This window comes from Schistocerca cancellata, chromosome 2 (assembly GCF_023864275.1).
Source record: "Schistocerca cancellata isolate TAMUIC-IGC-003103 chromosome 2, iqSchCanc2.1, whole genome shotgun sequence".
NCBI classification, from domain to species: Eukaryota; Metazoa; Arthropoda; class Insecta; order Orthoptera; family Acrididae; genus Schistocerca; species Schistocerca cancellata.
This window is the reverse complement of record NC_064627.1, coordinates 450180607-450207879: the sequence shown is the minus strand read 5'-3', so window position 1 is coordinate 450207879 and position 27273 is coordinate 450180607. Positions and strand designations below refer to the sequence as shown.

Below are 27273 nucleotides of genomic sequence, written 5' to 3'. Positions count from 1 at the left end.
TTGTAATTTGAAATAAAAGGAAAGAAATTCAGTGCATATTAGCAAAGTGACAAGTCTATAAATGAAATCAAGTATGAAGTAACAAATTTTGTCTCAGTAGTAATCCCAAGACTGGCGAAGTCGAACTCTCCATATTATCCTTTCTTCTAATGAAGAAACATATTTGAGTTTTAGAAGGAATGGATTGGTGCTTGTAGGAGTTTAAGGCTTTGACTCAGTCCATGGAGTGTGCCTAGATGTTACTACTGGAAGAGTGATGCCTCTGAATGGCTGGTGTCTGGATAAATCTCAGTCTAGTGCACAGTTTTCGCCTGTCACAACACAGTTGTATTAAAAAGTACAAAATTTATATCAGTGTGGAAGATTGCTGCAGGTAAGTTCATTTGTATATAACATCTATTTGTAGCATATTATATACATCTATTTGTAGAATATATGTCTTTGATTGTAACAATTTGTATGTAACATCATTGTATGTATTGTGGTACTTGATCCATTACATTTACAGGAAAAATGATGGACCAGAGGTGGCAGTAGAAAAGGGTAAAAGAAATGCTTCCATAGCTGGATGGTTAGCATTGCTGTCTTTGGGGTAAAAGGACCTGAGTTCAATTCCAAGTACCTCAATTTTTTTTTTAGGTTGGGGGTCTGGGATGGGGTCCACTCAGCCTCGTGAGGCCAAATAAGGATCTGCTTGAATAAAGAAGCAGCAGCATCATCCCAATATGTCCTATGATCAGAGATCATCACTCCTTGTACTGCCATGCAGACAGCAGTTGGCCAGTTGGAACAGGCCTAATGCCTAATCTGTGAGTGGTGATGGTGGTGGTGATTTTTCTCAGCTACTTCTTAAAATACTTCAAATAAATGTGTTGATACATATCTTTATTACTTCTATAATATGGTGGTTATTTGTTAACAAATTGGTTTTATTCCAATGGCTTATTTAATCATAGCAATCTTTCTCTTGATATCCATCAGCTACTGTTATCATCTGTCACTGTACTGCATAATTAGAAGAATGTATTTAATTGATTTAGAATTGTAGTTCCTTTCTTGTTATGTTCTCTCATTTGCCCCAAATTTCCTTAGTGCAACAAACATGGAAAAAAGTGGCATCATTAATAATCAATCTGGGGCAAAGTCATCAGATACTTTGATTTGCAGTTTCAGAGTGACAGGAAGTGGGACAAGCATTTAGCATATCACAGAAGTTGAATAACGGTTCTTGTGTCCTACAGATCATAAATAGTAGCACAAATGAGCAGGCAATGCATATTTTCATTCACACAAAATATGAAATCATATACTGGATGGCAATCCTCCACTGAATACTTTCAGAATACAAATACAGATGTGAAAATCAATATCAGAAATAATTTTAGAGGTTAACGCATATATTTGGTTAACAAAAAGTATGTATGTATGTAAATAATATTAATTTTCCTTAACAAACATGTAATTAGCAATGATAACATGACAACAAATTCAGACATTCACCATCACTATACAATAAGATTATTCAGCCAAAATATTAGGAAATATAATATCTATCACAGTTGTAAACAATTTTGAGAGACAAGGAAGGATGTACAGACCACTCTTTCAAGTAAATATGTTAATAATATGTAATGGTATACACTGAGATGACAAAAATCATGAGATACTCCTAATATCATGCTGGACCTCCTTTTGCCCAGCATAGTGCAGAAACTTGATGTGAAATGGACTCAACACGTCATTGGAAGTCCCCTGCATAAATATCGAGCCATGCTGCATCTATAGCCATCCACAATTTCAAAAGTGTTACTGGTGTAGGATATTGCGCAAAGTGGACTATGGTACTCACAGTGGAGCTGTGGGTGTTTGTTGTGGAAAGTTATGTGACAACAAAGTCGTGGCAACAGTGTGGTCTGTTGTATGCTGAGAAGTTTAATGGTGTCAAAGTGCCAGCAAAGAGTGCCTTGCAATGCTGAATCCAAAAATGGTGCCAGACAGGATCTGTTTTGAACAAGTCAAAAAACACTCCAAAATATGCCTGTACACCAGAAAATGTGGCTCCAGTTCACCAGAAAATACTTCAGAGTCATACCAAATCAATCTGACACATGTCACAAGAGACCAGTATATGACATTGATCGGGCAGATGAATACTCCACCTAGATGAGAACATGCATCCCTACCAAGTGCCTGTTGTTCATGCATTAAAGTTAACAAATGCTCTGCAGTGCCTCTAATTTTGTGAGTGGCTGTTCAATGAGATAACAATTAATGGCCTGGACGTAGATCTGTTCTTTATGTGTGATGAAGCCTGATTTCACCTGAGTGGTTATGTCACAGGTTCTGGGCAGCAGAGAATCTGTATAACTTCCACGAAAGATCATTGCTTGATCACAAGGTTAGAGTTTGGTTTGCAGTGTCTGCATGTCATATCTTTCATCAGATGCTGACTTCAGTCCATTACATTACAAACATTTGGAAACCATTTGCGGGAGCATTAACAGAGGAGGAAAATACCTACTTACTTCCAGCAGTATGGAGCAACTGCCCATACAACCTTGGAACACATTTATGCAATCATCATGCCTTACAGAGTTGTCAGCAGAGCTCAGTCTGGTCATGGTCCTAGCTGGCCATCCACATCACCTGACCTGTCAGCGTGCAATTACTTCCTCAAGAACTGCGGCAGAACATTTTGGATGAGACTGCAGCAATTCAAACAGTCCAGCTCTGACCCACCTTCAGCAACTTGCTGACTGGGGTCTAAAAGTGCCAATAGATGAATGGTCGTCACTTTCAATATCTGCTACAGTCAGGTTAGTACTCCATTTCCTTTCCTCTGCTGTGCTTCATTGTTCCCTGTGTAATCTTACCCTCCCACACAACACTATTAAATTTTTCAAAGTGTCTTCACTAGTTTCAAAAGTTTCGTGGGGTGTAAGATATACAAAAGAAAAACTTTTTACTTATCTTCATTTTCTCTTGTTGTTGGCTCCAAGTCTTGCGTCTAGGGGCACATTCTTGCAACTGAAATTCTGATTTAACGTTGTGGGTTCTTGATGACTAAATAACTGATGAAGAACTATCTGTTGCTATGATTTTCTTTTCTTTTATCCCATTCTTCTATATCACACTGACTTTACAATCTTCTTTTTCATAAAACCATCAGTTACATTGTTGTAGACAAAATTTAAAAAACACATGCTTTTCAATCAGAGGCATGCCCCCTACTACTAATATTCTGCAGTACGCACAATATTCCAAAGAGTTTACAAACTTTCTTGACCAAAGTAGAATCTTTACCACATTATATCATTATTTTGTAATTTATCCACAAATAAATTTAATACTTCACATTAGATTGTGCAATTAATAATATATTTTGTAATTCCAAATATTTTTAAAAGAAGGGTAATTTTATGTACAGAGTATAACAAATCAATTTCTTTTTATAGATTTTAGCCTGAAATATAATACATTGTACACAAAATCAAATGAAATTCTTTTAACGAAACAGCTGAGATGTTGTTGTTGTTGTTGTGGTCTTCAGTTCAGAGACTGGTTTGATGCAGCTCTCCATGCTACTCTATACTGTGCAAGCTTCTTCAACTCCAAGTACCTTCTGCAATCTATATCCTTCTGAATTTGCTTAGTGTATTCATCTCTTGGTCTCCCTCTACAACTGAGATAATGTTCACCTAAACGAGATTCGAGATTAATCCTGGTATCGGCTACTTCTATAGAAAAAAAGGTTATGATAGAAGAGGGTGCCCCATTACACTTAGAACTATGTGCCAATAGATGAATGGTGGTCACTTTCAATATCTGCTACAGTCAGGTTAGTACTCTTTTATTTCCCACTCTTAAACAGAGTATAGTCTAGGCCTAAGACGTCTGATATCATAAAGTATGCTATATTGTACGTATTATAATAAAAAGATAAATAATTACTTAAAACTCACCAGATGTAAATTCGAGGCAATCTAGCTTTTTGTATCTACGTATTTTTCCTCTAACCTGAATAGTATTAATGTCACCTTCTTCTCCAAGAAAGACAACGCCACACCTGCAATGGGACAAAAAATTGAAATTTTTTACAACTAACCTATTGATCTCACAAAATGTCATCCTGTGAATTCATTGAACTGATTTAAATATCTCATAAATGTGAGATTTGAAAATAAAGCCCACTGAATTACAAACAATTTGTTGTAATTTTTTAATATTTTATGGTGAGAAATTGCCATAAACGTTAGATGAAAAAGAAATTTTTAACACAGAATATAAATTCAATTTCCAAACTGTCCAAAGAGATGAAAAAGCCTTTTATTATTTTCAAATAGGCAGAATATGATCTTTTCAATGCAAGTGACTGCAGTAAGTATGGAAGACATAAATGAAACACAAACTGGACAATGTTTTTCTATAAAATTTATTTTAAATTACATAACAAAGTAAGTACGAGTGATGTTTAATTATTTGCTGTGCAATACAGTTGAGTCCTACATATAACAATGATACCTCAAACTTCCCATATAAATTTCCTTTCTTATCTATCACAGTATTCCCAACATAAGTAAGGTATTATTTAACATATTAATATACTAATGTTTATTTCAAATTTCAAACTATCTGTAGAAAGTAAACATATATGAACAGAAGTGTATTTCGAAATGTCTGTTAACTCATTAATATTTTCATATTGAGGGCAACACCTTCATTACATTTCTAGTATTGATTCCATGAATTGAGCTGTTGGTTTGAAAAAGTGATATATTTTTAATGACAAAATTCATTAAGGAATAAATATATTGGGAAGCTGTAGTTAGTATCCCTAGTTCCCTAAACAGGCTTCTGCAGGATGTTCTTGAGTTCACACCACATAAAACTCTTACTGCACGTTTTTGTGCCCGAAAAACTTTAGCTTGGCTTGATGAATTGCCCCAAAAAATATGGGATTATTTTTTGGGGCAATTCATCAAGCCAAGCTAAAGTTTTTTACATCCTTAGTGCTTAAGTGCAGATTTTTGCTGATGCCAGAGGCAACATTTGGGTCATGAAAGTCAAAATTGTTTGACTATATAAGGTCCATGTTACGGAAGAATAACTTCTACAGTATGCAATTTGAGCATATAGTAGCTAGCTTGACATCCTGACTTGAGCACCATACAGTACTTTTCAGATTCTATCAGGAGCAATATTGTCATTCCAGAACCGTCACTGCACCAAGTGTAATTTTTAAAGGAAAATGGTATTCACTTCCTATGAAGTTCACAAACACTATCATTAATAATAATGCATACTACCACGTTTTCTGTACTGGTGCTTGATGTTGTAAGTTTCAACTGTAATGTTAATAGTGTTATGTCAAACCGAAATTTCAGTTGTGTACATTTGAAACAGCTTTTAATACAAGCACAAATTCCCTTATCCTGAACAATGTTTTCATATTTTATTTATGCTGCATTTGTTTAAGTATAATCGCATTTGACAAACAGTTTTATGAGCTACCATAGTTTTTGTGGACTGCTTTGATTTGCGTAAATCTGCATAAATGAAGATTAATTATTTATATAGAATGGGTATTGATCTGCAACTTAGCATTAACTATCATTTAATAAATTTCTTTGAGAATAAATATGCCAAGAATTGAAAACAGAAACAATGCTGCATATATGTATATCAAAATCTTACCTTGCACTTGCCGACACTAGTGCCTTTTCATCTGGACTAGATGCTTGATAATCTAATTTTGAGTCCATTTCAACTTGGTCATTATTATTCACGCCATTATTTCCAGAAGTTATCTGCACTGAATGACACAAGGCCAAAGCGATCAAGAAGTGTTCTATCTCTGGCTGAAACAGATAATCATACTGAAGGCAAAACACATTACACTGAAAAGAGAAGGAAAATAACTTCAACTCTTTTTTCCCTACATTACCTAAATGTTAATATAATACAAGAGTTTGCTGCTTTTACCTCACAGCAGACATTACCATCATCTTGTAACTGTCAGTTTTAGTTGAGCTTCTATCTTTGTTTATTAGTACTCTACTTAGTTTTCTACTCAAGTCTCACTTAAACAAAAGTACAGGTTTCATAGTTTTTTTGTGCATACCTGTTTTCAGATACATGATTAAAAAAATTGTTTTTCAGAATATAAAAATTAAGCAATGGGGCAAGCATTGCCTAAATAACAAATTCAGTGTATTATAAACCCATATAATTTGTCACACATTATGAACTGCTCACTGTATTACAAAAAGGATAGATTGCTGCTCACCATAAAGATGACATGTTGAGCTGCAAACACGCACAGTGAAAAGACTGTTACACACTGAGAGGTTTTGACCATGAAGACTTCTTCAGAAAAGAAAATACACTCAAGCAAGGGCATATCATGCACACATTATCATGCTCTCTGGTACCTTTGGTCATGTGTGTGTGAGGTGTGCTTTCTTGTGTGAATCTGAGTGTTTTCCTTTCTAAAGAAGGCTTTGGACAATAGTTCAATGAGCAACAGTCTTTTTCACAGTGCCTGTCTGTAACTGAATGTGTCATCTTTGGGGTGAAGTGCAATTTATCCTTTTTATAATATTGCTGATATTCAACTTGAACCTTCCATTGTTTGAACTACTCACTGTACAATAGGTGCACACTCTTTCTTGTTTGACCTTGGATGGTGATAATTATTATCTTAGAGGGAGGTGTATGCAAACTCTGCCACGCTCAAACCCCTCACACAGTTCAGTTACTGTGCTCCATACTCAGCTCTGAGGTTGCACCAAGCAGTGACAAATCACTAATATTCTGACATCTTCCAAATCCTTCTGATTTAAGACTAGGGCATCAACATATCAAGAAAAATTGCATGAATAATAGTCACCCGAGACAATAAAAAAATCATACTTGGGAAGATAAGCAATCAACTAACAGGAATTTTATCATAACTTTCATGGAAATGTATAAACATCACAGTATTGTGTTACAAGACCAATTATAGTTTCTCAAAAGTGCTCCACATAGGTTTCATTGTGACTGAGTAATGTGTGCCTGCAGAGTGGTGCCCACAATATAGCTTCATGTATACCATACAAGAACGACTGAGTGTTATTTGTCTTTGTTTTTTGACCCAGGGGGAAGAAAATCATCTGAAATCTCAGAATAATAAAGGATCAATATGGATATAGTGCTTTAAGTAAAATTAAGATGAAAGAATTGGTGGAAAGATTAAAAACCAGAAGATACACAGTCACTAATGAAATGGAAGATTGGTATGGATCTGAGCTGAGACAGTGAACTCATGTTAAACAAGGGATTACTGTTAATGAAATTTCAAATTCGCAAATGATTTAAAGCAAGGCATAAATCCCCCCCCTTCCCCTCCCCAAAAATCAAGCATAATATACATGGCTATAGAAGTACATGGCATCACAAAAAAAGTATATCACCCAGAAGAAATGGTTGGATGACAGTGTAACTTCATACATAGACACACCACTGTAAATGATTAGAATACCAATTCTCTGTGACAGGTAGAATGGCCAAAAGCATGCATTAGTGGTGCTTGTGCATAGTGTTGTTACCGGGCATTGCATGGTGTATAAGGAGTGTGGAAAGTAGCCGTTGTGGAATGATCATTGGGAAGGATGTGGAGATGCTGCGTACTCATATACAAGAAAGTTATTAGCACTAGACAGGGTCTGAAAAGGGCTTCATTGTGGGTCTCCATTTGGCTGGCTGTTCAAATCCTGCAATATCCAGATTTGCAGGGCATTTGGATGTGACAACGGCCTGATATTGGACTATATGGGAATGTAGGTGCCATCTGAGAACAGGTAATTAACTACCTCCAACTTTCTGTGTCATCATGCAGCATTGATGGCAGACTATCAGCAACTGGCCTATGTAATTTCTGTCCCATGTGTAGGCTACCATTAACACTACAATGCAATTGGCTGCGTTTGGAGCAACGTCATGACTGGGAAAATTGGACTGCTGATGAATGGCATCATACTGCATTCAGTGATGAATCATGATTATGTATTACTTCGAATAACCATCATCATTTATGGCAGTGTCCTGGTGAGAGACTGCACTCTTCCAATGTTTTGGAGAGTCACAGCAGTGTTACTCCTGGAGTTATGGTCTGGGGACACATCCGTTATAACTTCAGGTCACAGATGGTATGGCTGAGGGAACTCTAATGACACAATGGTGCATCACAAACATCCTGTATTTTTGTGTGTTACCTCTCATGCAACAATCTCTGGTGCCATTTTTCAACAGGGCGACGCTCAGGCATATAACAAAGAGTTTCTGTTGAGATACTCCTGTGGCCAGCAAGATCCTCAGATAACTCCCTGATAGAATGTGTACGGGACTATCTCAGGCTTCAACTCCATCCCAGTTCCAGTATCAGGATATCACGGACTATTTACAACAGTGGTGGGCCAGCTTGCCCCAGAGAGGATAGATTGGCTTTCTGACACCATTCCTAACCAAATCAGTGCACACATCCTGACCAGACAGGACACATTATACTGATAAGTTGGCACATACTGTCAAGTTCCTTGTAAATATGTCTCAATTTTGTAATCACTGAAACAACATTATACACCCTCTCAACTAATGAAGTTTCATTTTGTCTTCTGCTCCACTTCTGGGTGCTTCACTCTTTTCATTAGGCAGTGTATTTGATGTGTACCAATATGGTTCTCCAATGAACACTAAACCTCTATGATCAGACTGATCACTGTATCATCATCTATCATCTGGGGCCATTTGGATGTGGTCTGGAGGGTAATGTGGTCAGCCATTTTCAGATTTCCAGATTTTTTTTTTTTTTTTTGGAGCCAAACTTCTCATTCAAGTAGCTCCTTGGTTGGGCTCACAAGGCTGGGTGCACCCTGTTCCAGTCCTTTCACCAATCAAAATCTATTACAGTGCCAGGAATTGAAACTGGATCCTCCACGAGGTAGTCAGACACACTAACCACCTAGCTATGAAGGCAGATTCAACTGTCACAAACATGATTAAATTTCTCGACCAACTATGATAGGGATGGAGAGGGTTATTACTATGGAAATATGACAGGAGAAAAGTTCTGAGTGCACCATTATGAATTAAAGAATAAAAGGCAATCAAAGGAGTAAACATGTTTCTGATGAAGAAAAAACACTTTTTTGACAGTCAAGGCCTCCATACTGGTCTAGCAGTGGTCCAGCAGAAGAGTTAAACAATGGCTAGTGTTCACTAAAGAGATACTTAATTGTAGCTTGTTATGAAATCAAAATGCTGCAGACTTCTCTCATAATGAGTACTGCTGCTTCTTGACAAAGTGTCTTTAAACATATGCACATATTAAGGATGCAATATGGCATCTAAAATTTGAAATGTTGGAACATTCACTGTAAAGCATGGACTTGGTGCTATCAAATTTTCACTGGCTTACACCTTTGAAAGAACATTTGATTGGTCATATTGTGCAGATAACAAAAAGATCAAGGGACAGTGCAAAAGGAGTTGAAACCCATGTAAATAATGTCTGGAGGACATACACAATCTTGTGGATACACAGACCAAGTGTGTTGCCAAGCAAAGTGATTGTTGGGAAAATAAGGTTGAAGCTATTAAGTGATGAGAACTAGACAGTGATTTTTTATGGTGTGGGGCTTAAATTATATTCATAACCGTTATTTTAATGAACTGACCTTTCATCAATGTTTGAAATTCAATAAACAGAAATAAATTCCAAATTTGACCTTTTTAATAATGGTTCATGGTGTGGGTTCCTGTAGTCATGTCCTAATTCATGAACCACGGGCAACATATGAGTGGCCAAGTAAGTGGTCCCGACAGTCGGGATACCAGTTACTTTGGAATAAGGCTGGGCATCTCGGACATATTCTGAGGCGTGGTCACCTTTGTGCTCATACGGCAAAGACTACCAAATCCACCGGTTAGTCCCTCAACCGTTAGGGGTAAAACCCAATGGGACTCGGGGCAAGTAAGGCTAGCAACCTGCGTCCCTAGTACTTTAAATATGATGCCTCGGACCTTTGGAGGTGACGGAGTCCCACATCTAACTGACAAACCAGGGACTCCTAAGATACGACTTGGCAAACAAATGGTAATGAGATGGGGAGCTATTAATATCAATGGGGGCTACTCTGGGAAGAAGGTAGAGCTGGCAGAGGCTGCAAGTAAGATGGGGTAGGCCTGTCAGGAGTCAAAGCAGGAGTAGCACAATGGGGTGTAGGGCTTTACATCAGGAAAGAAATGGAATCCAGCATAGTTGCAATAAGGCATGTAAACGAACGACTGATGTAGATAGATTTGACAGTATCTAGCAAGAAAATTAGGATTGTGTCAGTATATTCGCATTGTGAAGGGACAGATCAAGATAAGATGAATAGTTTTTATGAGGCACTCAGTGATGTAGTTGTTAGAGTAAAGGACAAGGACAGTGTTCTGCTCATGGGTGATTTTAACGCCAGGATTGGAAATCGAACAGAAGGGTATGAAAAGGTTATGGGTAAATTTGGAGAGGATATGGAGGCCAAGAGGAACAGGAAACAACTCTTGGATTTCTGTGCCAGTATGGGCTTAGTAATCACAAACTCCTTTTTTAAACATAAGAACATTCACTGGTATACTTGGGAAGGCAGGGGAACCAGATCTGTCATTGACTACATAATAACAGATCAGGAATTCAGGAAGGCTGTGAGAGACACACATGTATTCAGGGGATTCTTTGATGACACTGATTATTATTTAATCTGCAGTGAAATTGGGATTGCGAGGCCGAAAGTGCAGGAGGTCAGGTCCATATGTAGGAGGATAAGAGTGGAGAAACTTCAGGATAAGGAAATCAGGCACAAGTACATAACAGCGATCTCAGAAAGGTACCAGTTAGTTGAATGTAGTCAATTACAGTTATTGGAAAAGGAATGGACAAGGTACAGGGACACAGTGCTAGAAGTGGCTAAAGAATGTCTTGGAACAGTAGTGTGTAAAAGTAGGATGAAGCAAACAGCTTGGTGGAATGACACAGTCAAGGCAGCCTGTAAAAGGAAAAAGAAGGCGTATCAAAAATGGCTACATACTAGAATTCAGGTAGACAGAGAAAGTTATGTTGAAGAAAGAAACAAAACCAAACAGATAATTGCAGCATCCAAGAAGAAATCTTGGGAAGACTTTGGAAACAGGTTGGAGACTATGGGTCAAGCTGCTGGAAAACCATTCTGGAGTGTAAGAAGGAAATGACAAGTATTTTGGACAGGTCAGGAAAACTGCTGGTGAATCCTGTGGATGCCTTGGGCAGATGGAGGGAATATTTTGAAGAGTTACTCAATGTAGGTGAAAATACGATCAGTAATGTTTCAGATTTCGAGGTAGAATGGGATAGGAATGATGATGGAAATAGCATCACATTTGAGGAAGTGGAGAAAATGGTCAATAGATTGCAGTGCAATAAAGCAGCTGGGGTGGATGAAATTAAGTCAGAACTCATCAAATACAGTGGAATGTCAGGTCTTAAATGGCTACACAGGATAATTGAAATGGCCTGGGAGTCAGGACAGGTTCCATCAGACTGGACAAAAGCAGTAATCACACCAATCTTTAAACATGGAAACAGAAAAGATTGTAACAACTACAGAGGTATCTCTTTAATCAGCATTGTGGGTAAAATCTTCTCAGGAAAGTGCGAGTATTAGTTGAGGACCAATTGGATGAAAATCAGTGTGGGTTTAGGCCTCCTCGAGGTTGTCAGGACCAGATCTGTAGCTTATGTCAAATAATGGAGAAGTGTTATGAGTGGAACAGGGAATTGTATCTATGCTTTATAGATCTAAAAAAGGCATATGACTGGGTTCCTAGGAGGAAGTTATTATCTGTTCTACGAGATTATGGAATAGGAGGCAAACTTTTGCAAGCAATTAAAGGTCTTTACATGGATAGTCAGGCAGCAGTTAGAGTTGACGGTAAATTGAGTTCATGGTTCAGAGTAGTTTCAGGGGTAAGACAAGGCTGAAACCTGTCTCCACTCTTGTTCATATTATTTATGGATCATATATTGAAAACAATAGACTGGCTGGGTGAGATTAAGACATGTGAACACAAAATAAGCAGTCTTGCATATGCGGATGACTTAGTTGTGATGGCAGATTCAATTGAAAGTTTGCAAAGTAATATTTCAGAGCTAGATCAGTAATGTAAGGACTATGGTATGAAGATTAGCATCTCCATAACGAAAATAATGTCAGTGGGAAAGAAATATAAATGGATTGAGTGCCAAATAGGAGGAACAAAGTTAGAACAGGTTGACGGTTTCAAGTACTTAGGATGCATATTCTCACAGGATGGCAACATAGTGAAAGAACTGGAAGCGAGGTGTAGCAAAGCTAATGCAGTGAGCGCTCAGCTACGATCTACTCTCTTCTGCAAGACGGAAGTCAGTATCAAGACTAAGTTACCTGTGCATCGTTCAATCTTTTGACCAACTTTGTTGTATGGGAGTGAAAGCTGGGTGGATTCAGGTTACCTGATCAACAAGGTTCAGGTTACAGATATGAAAGTAGCTAGGATGATTGCAGGTACTAGTAGATGGGAACAATGGCAGGAGGGTATCCACAATGAGAAAATCAAAGAAAAACTGGGAATGAACTCTATAGATGTAGCAGTCAGGGCGAACAGGCTTAGATGGTGGGGTCATGTTACACGCATGGGAGAAGCAAGGTTACCCAAGAGACTCATGGGTTCAGCAGTAGAGGGTAGGAGGAGTCGGGGCAGACGAAGGAGAAGGTACCTGGATTTGGTTAAGAATGGTTTTGAAGTAATAGGTTTAACATCAGAAGAGGCACCAGTGTTAGGACTGAATAGGGGATCATGGAGGAATTTTATAAGGGGGCTATGCTCCAGACTGAACGCTGAAAGGCATAATCAGTCTTAAATGATGATGATGATGATGATAATAAACACAACAGTGTAAAAAAATTACAGTTCTGCCGCAACCTCCTCCTTTTAAGATGAAGAATGTACTTAAATACTGCGTACATTTTAATCTTTACTGGTGTGTGGCTAATATTACTGTCATTACAATTTGTAAATAATGAGACAAATGTAAAAATTAGGTCTAGTTGGCACTTTTTTGTAATTAACACACTGACATTTGACTATATTGTTGTTTATTTAATTATGACCTGGATTTTGACCATTGTTGTATATTTAATTATGACCCAAGTTTTGGCCTTTTATGCCATTTTCAAGTGATTGAATGTATGTCATTAATATATATTGCACAGGACATCAAGCTCAAAATTGGCCATAAATTAAGAAAAATATATAATAAATTTCTAACTTATGGCCAATTTTGAGCTTGATGTCCTGGAATATATGTTAATGACATAAACTCAATCACTTGAAAACAGCATAAAAGGCCAAAACCTGCATCACAATTAAATGAACAACAATACAGTCAAATGGCTGTGTCTTCATTTATAAATTATTGTATGACTGTTGCTCAGTAACATCACAAACTGCTTCCATTTTTTTCTTTTACACAGTCAGTAGAATTTTCCAAACACTTTTGAAACTGTGGAACAAGCTATTAAAGTATTTTATGACAAATATTCATGCTTGGGATGCCAGCCAGTCCAGAGCTGAAGTTTTCAATGCTTCATTGTCATGCAGATGTTAAGGAAGACTCCGCTATCAGGCTGTAGGTACAGATGACAGTCACTGCATATGAGATCTCTGTTATAAAGTGGTGTTCAAAAAGTTTCCATCTGAGTTTCTGACACACCTTATGTGCAGATTTTCACATAATGCTCTCCAGGACACCTGCAGTAACTTTATAGTGAAGTGACTAATTCTGCAGTTATGATTTTCTGATTTTCCACTACTTTATCACTCACATACACAAAAATGTTTTCTTTTTTCCTCATCATGCACATTTGTATGACCTTTACTAAGTACAAAACCCTTATTTTTCATTCACTCCCTTCTGGAGGCTCATAAATATCATACAATTATAGGTGAACATCAACCATATATCCTATTTTGTACTAAGAAATCAAATCAATGACCACAACTCACACACAGTTGTATCGTTAATTTTCCAGGCTATTTAACTCACTACCACACAGACATGAGGATCGATCACTATCACACAGAGATGAGGAAACAATGATATGATGAATTTTGGTTACTTGTATGCACATGGTCCATACTCTCTGTTGTGCAAGTACATGCTGATTATTGCTGTCACATTTTTTGGCTAAATGGCTTTCGATGCATCAAGTAAAGAGCAGCAGTAATATCTATTTAAAAAAACACTTTAACACTGACAACATGCATGGCATGTGATATACATTTGCTACATTTGGTCATAAGTTCATTGTACTAGTTAAGAAAACAGTTTTTAACCTATAACACAACTTATCATGAAGAATACAAACTAACAAAAACAATTTGTAGACACTTACTGTCATGCACTGTAAGAGAGTACTGTTCCTTTCCGTGCCATCTTCTGTGAGCCTGAATAGTTCTCCATTATTCTCAACATATGCCACTCCCCCAATTGAACAGCGGCGAAACTGCATATCATTTTCTGTTAATGTTCCTGTTTTATCTGTAAACAGATATTCAACCTGTAACAAAATGACAAAAATTATGTGCCTGAAGCAATAATTACCACTATGTAGTACTCATTATTTTATTCACATAAGCATGTAATGTTAACCCACCCCATATTTATTAATAAGATTCAGTTGTCTACTTGTCTTCCTAGTATTAGGTTATCAAATGGCTGCAACCAGTGACATAATTTTCACTTCTTCATACACAAAGATGATTCTTATTTAATTAAAAAAAGTGGCTGTAGCACAGCATTAAAAGACAAGCTTAATGACAACAAATTATAATAAGGCTTCCTGACATACACTATGTGATCAAAAGTATCCAGGCACTCCCAAAAACATACATTAAAAAATATTAGGTGCACTGCGCTGCCACCTACTACCAGGTACTCCATATCAGTGACCTCAGTAATCATTAGACATCGTGAGAGAGCAGGATGGGGCGATCCGCGAAACTCATGGACTTTGAATGTGGTCAGATGATTGGATGTTACTTGTGTCATAAGTCTGTATGCAAGATTTCCACACTCCTAAACATCCCTAGGTCCACTGTTTCCAATGTGACAGTGAAGTGGAAACATGAAAGGACATGTACAGCACAAAAGCAAACAGGCCGACCTCATCTGTTGACTGACAGAGAGAGGGTCATATGTGTAATAGGCAGACATCTATCCAGACCATCATACAGGAATTCCACTGCAAATACTATGACAGTTACGCTGAAGGTGAGAAAACTTGGATTTCATGGTCAAGCGGCTGCTCATAAGCCACACATCTCTCCAGTAAATGCCAAACGATGCCTCGCTTGGTGTAAGTAGTGTAAACATTGGACAATTGAACAGTGAAAAAATGTTGGGTGGAGTGACAAATCACGGTACACAATGTGGTGATTCATTGGCAGGGTGTGGGTATGGCGAATGCCCGGTGAACATCATCTGCCAGTGTGTGTAGTGCCAACAGCAAAATTTGGAGACGGTGGCGTTATGGTGTGGTTATGTTTTTCATGGAGGGGGATTGCACCCCTTGTTGTTTTGTGTGGCACTATCACAGCACAGGCCTACACTGATGTTTTAAGCACCTTCTTGCTTTCCACTCTTGAAGAGCAATTCGGGGGAGGCGACTGCATCTTCCGACAAGATTGAGCACCTGTTCATAATGCACGGTCTGTGGCAGAGTGGTTACAGGACAATAACATCTCTGTATTGGACTGGCCTGTGCAGAGCTCTGACCTGCAGAACACCTTTGTGATGTTTTGGAACACTGACTTCATGCCAGGCCTCAATGACTGACATCGATAACTCTCCTCAGTGCAGCGCTCCATGAAGAATGTGCTGACATTCCCGAAGAAACCATCCGGCACCTGACTGAATATATGCCTGTGAGAGTGGAAGCTGTCATCAAGGCTAAGGGTGGGCCAACACCATATTGAATTCCAGCATTACTGATGGAGGGCGCGACAAACTTGTAAGTCACTTTCAGCCAGGTTTCCGGATACTTTTGATCACATAGTGTAGTTACTGTGCATCAAACTGGGATCTGAACATGCAGTTTTGCCTTTACAGGCAATTATCTTACTCAAGACTGAGCTACCTATCTCACTGCTTGAATTCTTTCAGTATTCCACTGTACTTAACAAAATTCACAGAAGCTCTCTTATACATCTGCAGTAGAGCCTCCAGTCCTGCGCACATTTTTAATCTGTTGTGGAGTTTAACAAAATGGACATCCCATGGCATAGTAGAAGATTCATTTTGTGAACTTATAATAACTTTGAAATTACCAATTGTAAGAAATTGTACTCATATGAATTGTTTCTATCCACAATGAGAAATAAAGGACTAATGTTACTCTCAAATATAATATGCACTTGTATTTTGTAGCTCCCTCTTTGTACTTCAAACTCATTGAACCTCTTAATCTGACAAAATGGCATTGTCTAACGCTGTGGTTACTGACTTATTTGAGATCATTACCCATAAATGACATCAGATATCATCCAATACCCTGAACAAAGCTTGGGACTTAATTAAACATTAGGGCCCAAAAATTTAACACTACTACTTTCAAAGTGACAAATTATTTATATTACTTACTTAATATTAAAATAACCAAAATTCACACATTTTTTACATTTTTTTCGTAACCAAGAAATAATGAGTCAATGGGATGTCTGGTTCTGCTTATTTCTAACAATACTTTTTTGTATTTGGTTTGGTAACCACCACTGGACATCTTAAGTCATGATGCAAGTTCGCTCAGTTTTTCACTTTCGTTTTCATTCTACTTTCATACCTCTACCGGTATGTTGTGGCAAATGCAATATATATTCTTAAGTGTTCTTTCTGTAATAATATAACCACAAACTTTTTGCTTAATTAATGGGAGTTCTGTTTCATGAAAATCTATATATAGTGGGTTGCCGTCTCAGGCCCAAGAAATTATACTTCCACTTGAATTTCACTATTTGAAAATATTCCTTAATTCAGAGAAACTGGTCTTACAACTCACATATTTACTCTTCAGTTTTCCAAATCAGAAGAAAAGTTACTGTTACAATTTTTTACCAATGATAATTGATAACTACTACCAGTAGATGAACAGTAAGAGAAATAAACAGAAGAGCCGGCCGGGGTGGCCAAGCGGTTAAAGGCGCTACAGTCTGGAACCGCGTGACCGCTACGGTCGCAGGTTCGAATCCTGCCTCGGGCATGGATGTGTGTGATGTCCTTAGGTTAGTTAGGTTTAAGTAGTTCTAAGTTCTAGGGGACTGATGACCTTAGCAGTTTAGTCCCATAGTGCTCAGGGCCATTTGAACCATTTGAAATAAACAGAAGAGTAAAAATAGTCTACAGTACTCTTGGTACACTAAATTACTTTTCAAAGTGAAGTTTTTGGTGTTGATGAAGTTGAGCATTTACAAACAGTTCATTCGAGATGTGGTATTTTTTACATGAAGGCCTTTCAGATCTGGGAGTGGTTCAGTTATGAACAGAGAGATGAATGTTGCAAATAACTAGGAAAAATTGCATCTGAACAGGCCTTGAAGACCCAATGACACTGACCAACCGTCATGTAATCATCAGACCATTGGTGTCACTGGATGCGGATATGAGCAGCATGTGGTCAGAGCACAACTCTCCCATTCGTTGTCAGTATTCATGACTGACTAGGACAGACAGGAATGCAAATAAATACATTAGGGGGTAGACTAGAATGAAAGACCTAAATGTGATAGTGATGGAAAAAAATGAGAGGTGAGGTGAACAGTAACCAGGAAGATGGATGGTAGATGGCCAAAGGAAGTTCTTTTCTGGATTCTGAAAAACAAGAAAAGACTGATAATGGTAAGTAGGTAGAAAAGTAGAAAAAAGTAGTTAAGAGAGACAGGGATTTATATTGCTGAAGGTAGCAATGCCTGGCTATACCTAGAGAAGGCTTTTGTCCTAATGGGAAATTGCTATTGCTGATGATCTGTCGTATATTAGAATCTACTGTAATAGTAATAACAGTGATTATCAAAAAATAATAATTTAGAGTGGTCACTAAATCTTCACCAAAACTATTTAGTAGTTACTCCTCATGAAGTTTGACTTTGCCTCTCAGACATAATTGCCCCCAGGTTGGGAACCACTGGTCTAGCAAATGACAATACATGAAATGTACAAATGTTTTTAATCTCTCTCTCTCTCTTTCTCTCTCTCTCTCTCTCTCTCTCTCTCTCTCTCTCTCTCTCTCTCTGTCACACGCACACACACACACACACACACACACACACACACACACACACACACACACACAGAGAGAGAGAGAGAGAGAGAGACAGAGAGAGAGGGGGGGAGCAGGGGGGGGGGGGGGAGTGGTAGTGTTTGTGTTTGGTTAACAATATTTTTCAGTAACTCTTTCTTTTATGGAAATGTATATTACTGAACTATGTATAATAACAAAGCTGTCTTAGCAATTTTTGCAGTACAAACAAAATAAATTTTGCTGCAGTCAACATTAAGTTCAGTTTTATACCTGTCCCAACTCTTCATTTAGATCTGAGGTGTTGCATATAGCTCCCTGTTTTGTCTCTTCACAATATAGCTCAAGATCCCATCCAAAGAAAAGAGAGCCAAGAAACTTCTGCAATTCTGGAACAAATTTCAATGAATTTTTAAAACTATCATCCTCACATTTATGAACAGGCACATATACATAAACACTTAAATTTACATCCTGTTTTCCTCTTTCAGAACTAAAAAGTTTGTGCAAAAGCCAACACATATGATGACTAATTATCACATATGTGTATAAATACTGAAAACAGGAGAACAATAAAACAAGACTGGCAAAACAAAGGCACAGTGTGATGAATGTATTTCTGGTTTTACAATACAGTTTAATTCTCTTTCCTTTTATTAAAGTTATTCACACACATAGCTTCCTTTTTAACAATTGTTCTTTAGCTTTGTGTTTACATGTCTAGTTTGTATCTTTCTTAAATGAACAATTTTCCAAAACATGTGTTCTTTTGTCCTGTCACTGGAGATCCTCCTCCACATTTTCCAGCTTACAAAGTAAATTTGAAACATGTTCTTCTTCTTTCCTTTCTTCATTGTTTTCAGTATATTTTATATTTCTCATCTGAGACTGATCTGTTAATAGACTGAGTGAAAAGTCTCCCACATCTGCAAAACACTATTATTTTCTATAATGTACTATGTCATTAAGTGAATATATTTATAATCCATTCTCTTATTTATCAACAACAGTTTCTCTGTGTGCTTCATGAATGTATTTTTTATGTATTACAAAATCTTAAACATGGCTGTGATTCAGCAACAGTGTAAATTCGAAGAGGTTGAAAAATCAGCCACGCAGTTGTAACCAAAGGTTTATTTACTCCTTAACCTAGGTTTCAATATTTATAAAAATATCTTCTTCAGAAGGATTGGACCTTGTTACATCATATAGTGGTAAGTTACATTAGCTGTAGCAGAGTGGCTCTGGTCATATATAAAATTGATACGAAAATCAGAAACATCACATGTCTTGGCTTGAGACAGCAGCCAGGTTACACACATTGTATGTCAGAATAAATGCACAAATTTATTCACCCACTGCTAAAGATTCTTGTCTACATAAAATTATAACAGGAGTCCAAAGAATAAAATATTTGTGTAATGTAGGTATTCACCATGCCAGAGACAAAAGAGAGCTTCTGAGGAGTTTTAAGATAGGGGAGAGGTACTGGCAGTGGAAGCTGTGAGGCAGGCCACAGCCTGTAGGTGAAGTAATTATTGGTAAGTATAAAGTTGATTAAGGTGAGCAAGAAGGATGTCAAAAGTTTGGAATCAGGTAGGCACTGACTGAGGAATGTTCAGCAGTAGACACACCATATACATGGGGAATGTTGGCATAGAGGGAGGTGGCATTAATGGTGAGAGATAAGGTGTCTGGTGGGAGTGGGATGGACACAGGTTTCGGACAATCTAGGAAATAGTTGGTGTCTTTAATATAGGAGGGAAATATTTGTATTCTGGGTAGCAGGTGTTGATCAAATGAGGCAGATATACATTCAGTGGATGCTCTGAAGTCATCTACATCTACATCTACATCCATACTCCGTAAGCCACCTGATGGTGTGTGGCAGAGTCATCAATTACAGGACGGCCAAGATGACTGGGTTTGTGGATTTTAGGAAGAGATAAAAGGAATGGGTGCATGGTTTGGGTGGGGTAAGAAGTTCTATGGACTGAAGTGTTAGTCCTAGTGAGGGGCCTGAGGTTGTTAAGGAGAGACTGCAGGTCAGTTTCAATTACAGGGATGGGATCTTAATGGCAGATGCTGTATGTAGAGGTGTCAAACAGCTGGTGTAGTCTTCACTAACATACCTCTGTAGGTCAAGTACCACAATGGTAGATCCTTTGTCTGCTGGGAAGGTAACAATGGAGTCAATGGATTTTAGGGAAAACAAGAGCCGGGATTTCTGTAGAGGACAGGTTAGGGTCATGTTGTAGGGACCTGAGGGAGGGTTGTGAAGCAATGCTGGACGTGAGGAAGGCTTGGAAGGGACGATTCTGAGATAGTGGTGGTCAATCAATTTGGGATCATGGTTGGAACTGTTCAAGACGGAGTTCAGTGTCAGATATGCTGTGGGAAAGGTTTTTGGATTGGGTTGCAAAGTAATATTTCCAATTGATATTACATGATTAAATGCAGGTTTAGGGCTGAAAGTGAGAACCTTGGATAATACAGATAATTCAGAAGGGGAGAGTTCTTTAGATGAGGGTTTGAGAACACTGTAATGTTGTGACTATTTCTTGTGATTATGAGTTATTATTGGTCTGGAAGGCAGTGATGAAGGCTGTGGATGTTAATGTGGTTGTTTAGGGAGCTGCAGAGGGACAGGGCAGGAAATATCATTGTTGAGTAGTTTAGGAGAAGGTGAGATAGCTTTTTGAGATGCAGGTCTGGCATGTTGTTGCCTGCCTCTCCAACCCAGGTTCTGTGTGACTTTTCTGAGCTCTGCCCTTTTTTTGCTAAACCTCTCCAGGCCTTTTCTTTCACCCCTCTTCCTTACCCTTCAACCCTTCTACCAGAAGAAGGAGCCACCGGCTCTGAAAGCTTGCATACCTAAAAACTTTCTTTATATGTGTATACTTATGCTACTGCTTGGTGAGTAGATATTTTGTCTATCCAATTACTTTATACTGTCATAGGTTAGTTTAAAATGATTTATTTCCTTTACTACACATTTCATTCTGGACTAATTTTCCTTCTTGTTTCAACTGAATGTCACCACCATGTTCTAAACTGATAAAAAGGAGCAAACAGGTTTATCCAGTGTTGTGATACAAGAACATCACATCTACATTCCATTAATATTTGTTCCATAGGTCATGAATATGACATTTTGTAATGATGTGGAACGTATCTGTTTAACATAAATTTTCTTTATTCAATATAATCTTTCTTTCTTATTTTTTATTTTATTTATTTATTATTTTTTATTTCATTTCTCATTTGCAACCCACTTAGTAAATCATTACAGTCTTTCACAACCAAAGAAAATACTGGTCTTGGCTCTGAATCAACTAATGTTCTTCAGGAGAACATTTCTGTTTTTCAATGTTTCCTTTGCTTAAAAAGTAGCACTAATTTTTTTATATGATATTCATATATGTATGAGAAGGTTTACTGCAAACTTATTCAAATATAATAAAGTTTGTAAATAAATAAAATTTAATGCTGTTTCCTCCAGTGTTTCTCAAAATTGTCAAAGTTTAACCAGAGCAATAGACTGTTGCAATGGCTAGTTACCACTTGCAGTAGTGCTGCATGAGTCAATGTCACACAATTGTTCAAACAACATTGACACGGTATCAGGAGCATCAGTGTATCACGAAATCTGCAGCCTGTTGCAGTGTGTGTATTATTTGCTAAGCCCTGCCCCTTCCTAATTCTTCAAAATAAATTTGCACATGACCTCAATAGCCCAAGATGACCCCTATAAATCTAAGACTAACCCTACATATTCTAATAAACCATGTAAAAATGTTGACTTCAGCAGCAATAGTTTAATCTGCTAATATAAGATGGCCCATATTTTTCAAATGACCCAATAATTATAGCCCGAACCACCCACATGACATTTACCTTATCATTTACAGCCTATCCAGTTAACTAATACACTCAAATATCTCAAACTAACACTTGTCAATGAACTAACATGGAGATCCCATCTATTAACCATACAAAAGAAAGCCCACAATGAACTAAAATTACTAAAACTACTAACTGGCTGAACATGGGGATTGCACCCTTCCACAATCTTCCACACCTGTAAAGCCCTTATCTGACCCATCCTCTGCTATGTCAATGTGGCATGGACTTCCACTCTTCTCTACTTTTACCACACCCTACACGTCCTTGATCGCCAGGCACTCTGACTAGTCTTTCAGGTCCACTTACCCTCCCTCACCCACATCCTCCAACAAGTCATAACATTCCCCAGTCTACTCTTCCATGGTGAACATCTCTGAATATCCTATGTTACTCATAAACTCGACATTTCCTGCCTCCTGGTTTCCTGATACTCTGCCTCACCTCTATCACCACATTCCTCCAATACTACACACCCACTCTCTCCACATCCTCTCCCAATGAAACTTTAATCACCATCCCTTAATCGAGCATGAAATTTGCCCCGATACATTAGCTTGCTACCAGATCTAGGATGTCTGTACCACTCTCTCCTTCTCTGGGGCCCCTTCCCCTCCAATCCTCTCCAGCCATTTCCTAGATCTTGGTTCGGAACCGCATTCCTCTCTACTCGTCCCCTGTCGTTCCTCCAAACATTCACCCACGCAAACCCCCTCTTTACACACTAAATTTAAATGCTACATTCCATCCTTATCCCTGGCACTCAACATCCACTCATCTCTTCACTCATCTATGTATCTACTTTAATCAGTCATAATATCGGCCCTTCCATTTTATTTTATGAAATTGTCTATCTGTTTTTATATATTCGAGTGCAACACTCATTTTCGATTCATCAATGTCTATATTTTAATTCATCATCAAACCAACCTTTTATATTTTAACTTATGTAACTGATGATCTGTCTTTTTATTGTACAAAATGTTTATTTTTGTCAACCACCATGTCCAGCTTTTATATTATGTTTTAAGACTTTACTCTCATGTGGCTGAAGAGTGCCAAATTTTCTCCACTGGCAACCCACCTCTTGCCCATGTTGGGCAGTGGGGATGAAATGACAACAAAGAAAGAAAGAAGAAAAAAAAAAAAGAATGGCAAATTTCGGGAAAAACCTTGTCTTATAATAATAATAAATGTGAAAGCAAGAACTTCCCTCAGGAATATTTCAATAACAGACTCATATTATTTGGCACATAATCTGTACGGTGAAAGAAGAGCCCTGACAACTAAGGGGGCTTGACATGGTTTATTTGCATTATTAAATATTCAGTCATGTAACATGAGTATGTATATGTCCCAGTGTTGCCAAGGCTCTAACAATGACTACTGTTTGCAGCAACGTAGCTTTGGTACAGCAGGTGAAAATTGGCAACAGTGCTTCCATATGTCAGGGTTCTTATTTTTCTGTATGATGTATACATAGTCCTTAGACCACCAGGCTATTTTACTTGGCAGCAAGAATAACGGATCCTAAATTTGAAGCAGCTGGAAAATAACACTGAGCAGTATTGGAAAATAACATTGAGCAGTATCAGTGATCCATGAGTTACATCAAGAAGATAGCCACTGAATTACAGCAGACATTGCTTTCATGTAATGAAAATTTATCAATACATTATGTAAAAAGTTCTGTAAAATGGTGTAAATGTTGCCCATATTTAAGACATTTTATGGTTTGCTTCAATGGGCCAAACATGTAGTGGGCTCCTAAAGTATATGACTATATGTTATGTCAAAAGGCAGCTAAATTTTGAATAGTTCTGCACATTCCCCTTCACCAACCACCAGACAGCTTACTGCAAACATCACTGGAAGTTTATAACAGCTCTCCCCTAGATTGCACAGTGGCTACATTTCTGTAGCAATAAATTTTCTTTCACTACTGATGACATCAGCAGTTTGGTCCCTTAGGAATTCACACACATTTGTACATTTTTTCTTTCACTGACTTCCACAGCAATGCCTTGTAATGTTTGCTACTACACATAAGCAGAGCACTTCTCCTCCATACTTCCCAATGGATATCTTCTTGACAATCTGCTTTCTCATGTAACATGCACTATAATTATGGTTAGGTGTGATATTAGTTTTGGTATTCAGAGAAATATATTCAGCTACGCTTACCTATTGTAACATACAATGATATAGGTATAATGTAATTGAAGAGCACAAAGAAGGAAAACATGTCCCCCACTACTCGGAGGCCATTTAACTGTGGTAATGGACCCACATAATAATCTGCCACTGAAACAGAGATAGAAAACAAATCAATGGCTAAATGTAAAATGTTGATATTAAACCTACAAATAAAAGGAAATAAAAATTACAGTATATAGATAACTCATGCATTCTTTATAAAAATTTGGAAGGATTAGTTTGATTAACAGCAAATAAAGACATTTAACTCTGAACTTTCCTACCTAAGTGGAAATTTGCAACCTAAGTGTGCACTCTTTAATAGTAAAATGAGAAAAAAAGAAGAAAGATGGCACATGCTGCAAAGAGACAGTATAGAACAATAAGACTACTGGAACTTATCAGGGTAAGGAAGCCAAGGGATCATGAGAGCAATTCATTGAATGATGCAATCTTAAGCCAACAGTCAATGAATTGAATAAGCACAGAATTATGATAGTAATCCCACTCTTAAACTCATGACCCCACAAAATGAATTATAGAAGCAGTACTACCCCCTACTTGATTTTTCCCTTTGTGCACAAAATTCTACCAAATTCTGTTATCTACACTAATGTGCTAAAATAATTCAAGCACTGCCCACTACAAGACTGAATGCCACTTGGTGGTGTTGGGAGCGTGCGGAAGTATATAAAATGCATGGATATGAATCAGGAATCATGTTAGTGATGACAAAAAGGAAAAACTGGAATAAATCAGAGGATTACTTTTAACTGTCTTGTTGGAGACAGTATGCTGTTGTTTTTCTTTGACCTTTTAACTGACTTACGCAGCCAATTATAAAGTCATCTACAGCTTAAAGTGGATCTCAAACTGTAGAGCAACTTGGCATTTTTTGCATCAATGGACATTTCCAGATGTGAAAGAAGTGATAAGTGACAGATAAAGATCCTAAGACTGAACAGAGATCAAACCCAAGAACTTTAGAACCATAGTCCGTAACTTTACAATTGGGCCATAGTAATGATAAGGCCCACTAGTGGAGAAATCCACTGACATAAGTGCTTTAAAAAATGGCATATTGTTGTGGCACAGCATCTGGGGAAGAGCAATCTTGGATACAGCAAAGCTGTTTGGCTGTAGGTGTGCCACTGTTGTGAGCATCTGCAGAAAGTGGACAACCGCATCCCATCATGGAATGTCAATGTCAGATTTTTGCCTGCTATGTAAAGCAGGACAAGCAGCAATCAGCGCCGGATTTGATGACAGAGTACAATGCTGAAATTAAAATGAAACCCAGACCATTAGCTGCTTACAGGCATTGATACATATCAATGGGGATAGTTGAAAATGTGTGCCCCGACCAGGACTCAAACCCGGGATCTCCTGCTTACATGGTAGACGCTCTATCTGACTGAGCCATCGAGGACACAGAGGATAGTGCGACTGCAGGGACTTATCTCTGGCATGCTCCCCATGAGACCTACATTTACAACTTACTGTCCACACACTACATTTTTAGTGCCCCTGCCCACTACACTCATTACTCACGGCAGTTAATCTACCGATTCCCGTAAGAGTTTGAACAATGTGAGGGCATCCGCACTGAAGAAGATTATTGGCCAGTAAGCTTTATCTATATGAAGATGGTATCTATTCTTTTGGACATGTCTGAAAGAACAGATACCATCTTCATATGGAGTACACTGCTAGTGCAGCCACATGCAGTCTGAAGCACCTCTGCATATACTGCTGAACATGAGGCTCTGCAGCAGATGGTCCCTTGGTGACCCCCTGTTGACCCACTGACACCATCAATTACAATTGCAGATGGGCATGAGATCACTGAGGATGAACTGTGAATCAATGGAAATGTGTCACCTGGTCAGGTAAACCATGTTTCTAGTTACATCTGGTTGAAGTTACGTCTAGAAATGCTGTCACTTAGGCAAACAGCTGCTTAAAACCCGAAATGCGCCCTGGATACAGACCAGCTGGGGCAGCATTATGCTATGAGAGACATTCACCTCGGCTTCTATGATACTTGTGGGAGTAGCTGAAGACACCATGACAGCCATGGACTATGTGAACAATATTGCAGACCACCTGCACCACTTCATGCTTAATTTTTTTTCCCTGGTGATGATGTCATCTTCAGGCAGTTATTCAACTGCCTGTGTCGAAAGGCCAGAACTGTACTATAGTTATTTGAGCAGCATGATAGTGAATTGCTGATGTTGTCTCAGCCACCAAATTTTCCAAATATCTCCAGAAACCTATAAAGGACTTGTCCAATCCATGCCATGCAGAATCACTGCTCTACTGGTTCCAAAGGTGGACCAGTGTGTTATTACTAAACTGGTGCTCATAAAATATGGACTTATCTATAAATGTTCATTTTCTGGCTTTCCTCTTGCACCACAAATCAGTTTCTAGCATATTCCTTTGTCCTGTATTTAGCCTTTGTTATGATACTGGCAAGTACTGGGTGAGAACGGAAAAAGAACAGATAGTGACTCACAGTTTCTTATGAGCGATTGAACAATAGGCATGCACATAAATTAGGTTTGTATCTTGTAACTTAGATACTGGAAAGTACTAAGCGAGACACAAAGAATGGAAAAAGAACAGATAGTGACTCACAGTGTCTTATGAGCCATTGAGCAATCGGCATGCACATAAATTAGGTTTATACCTTGTAGCTTAGCCGTTGGACAACGATGTTCTTCAGAGATAACAAACAAACAAATACAGTAAAATAAACACAGCTACATTGAACCAGAAG

The 27273-nt window shown here is 38.1% G+C and overlaps 1 protein-coding gene across 3 annotated transcripts in view; it reads right to left on the bottom strand.

The window, feature by feature from the left end:
* The window catches only part of LOC126161944 (phospholipid-transporting ATPase IF-like), a 633423-nt gene that overhangs the window by 76405 nt on the left and 529745 nt on the right, over nt 1-27273 (bottom strand). For all 3 annotated transcript variants that reach the window (XM_049918123.1, XM_049918124.1, XM_049918122.1), the window contains 5 exons: nt 24477-24596; nt 18663-18778; nt 14493-14657; nt 5695-5858; nt 3963-4066 (listed from right to left, as the gene is read on the bottom strand). In XM_049918123.1, the coding sequence (XP_049774080.1) occupies nt 3963-4066; nt 5695-5858; nt 14493-14657; nt 18663-18778; nt 24477-24596 (669 nt within the window). The remainder of the gene's footprint in view (nt 1-3962; nt 4067-5694; nt 5859-14492; nt 14658-18662; nt 18779-24476; nt 24597-27273) is intronic.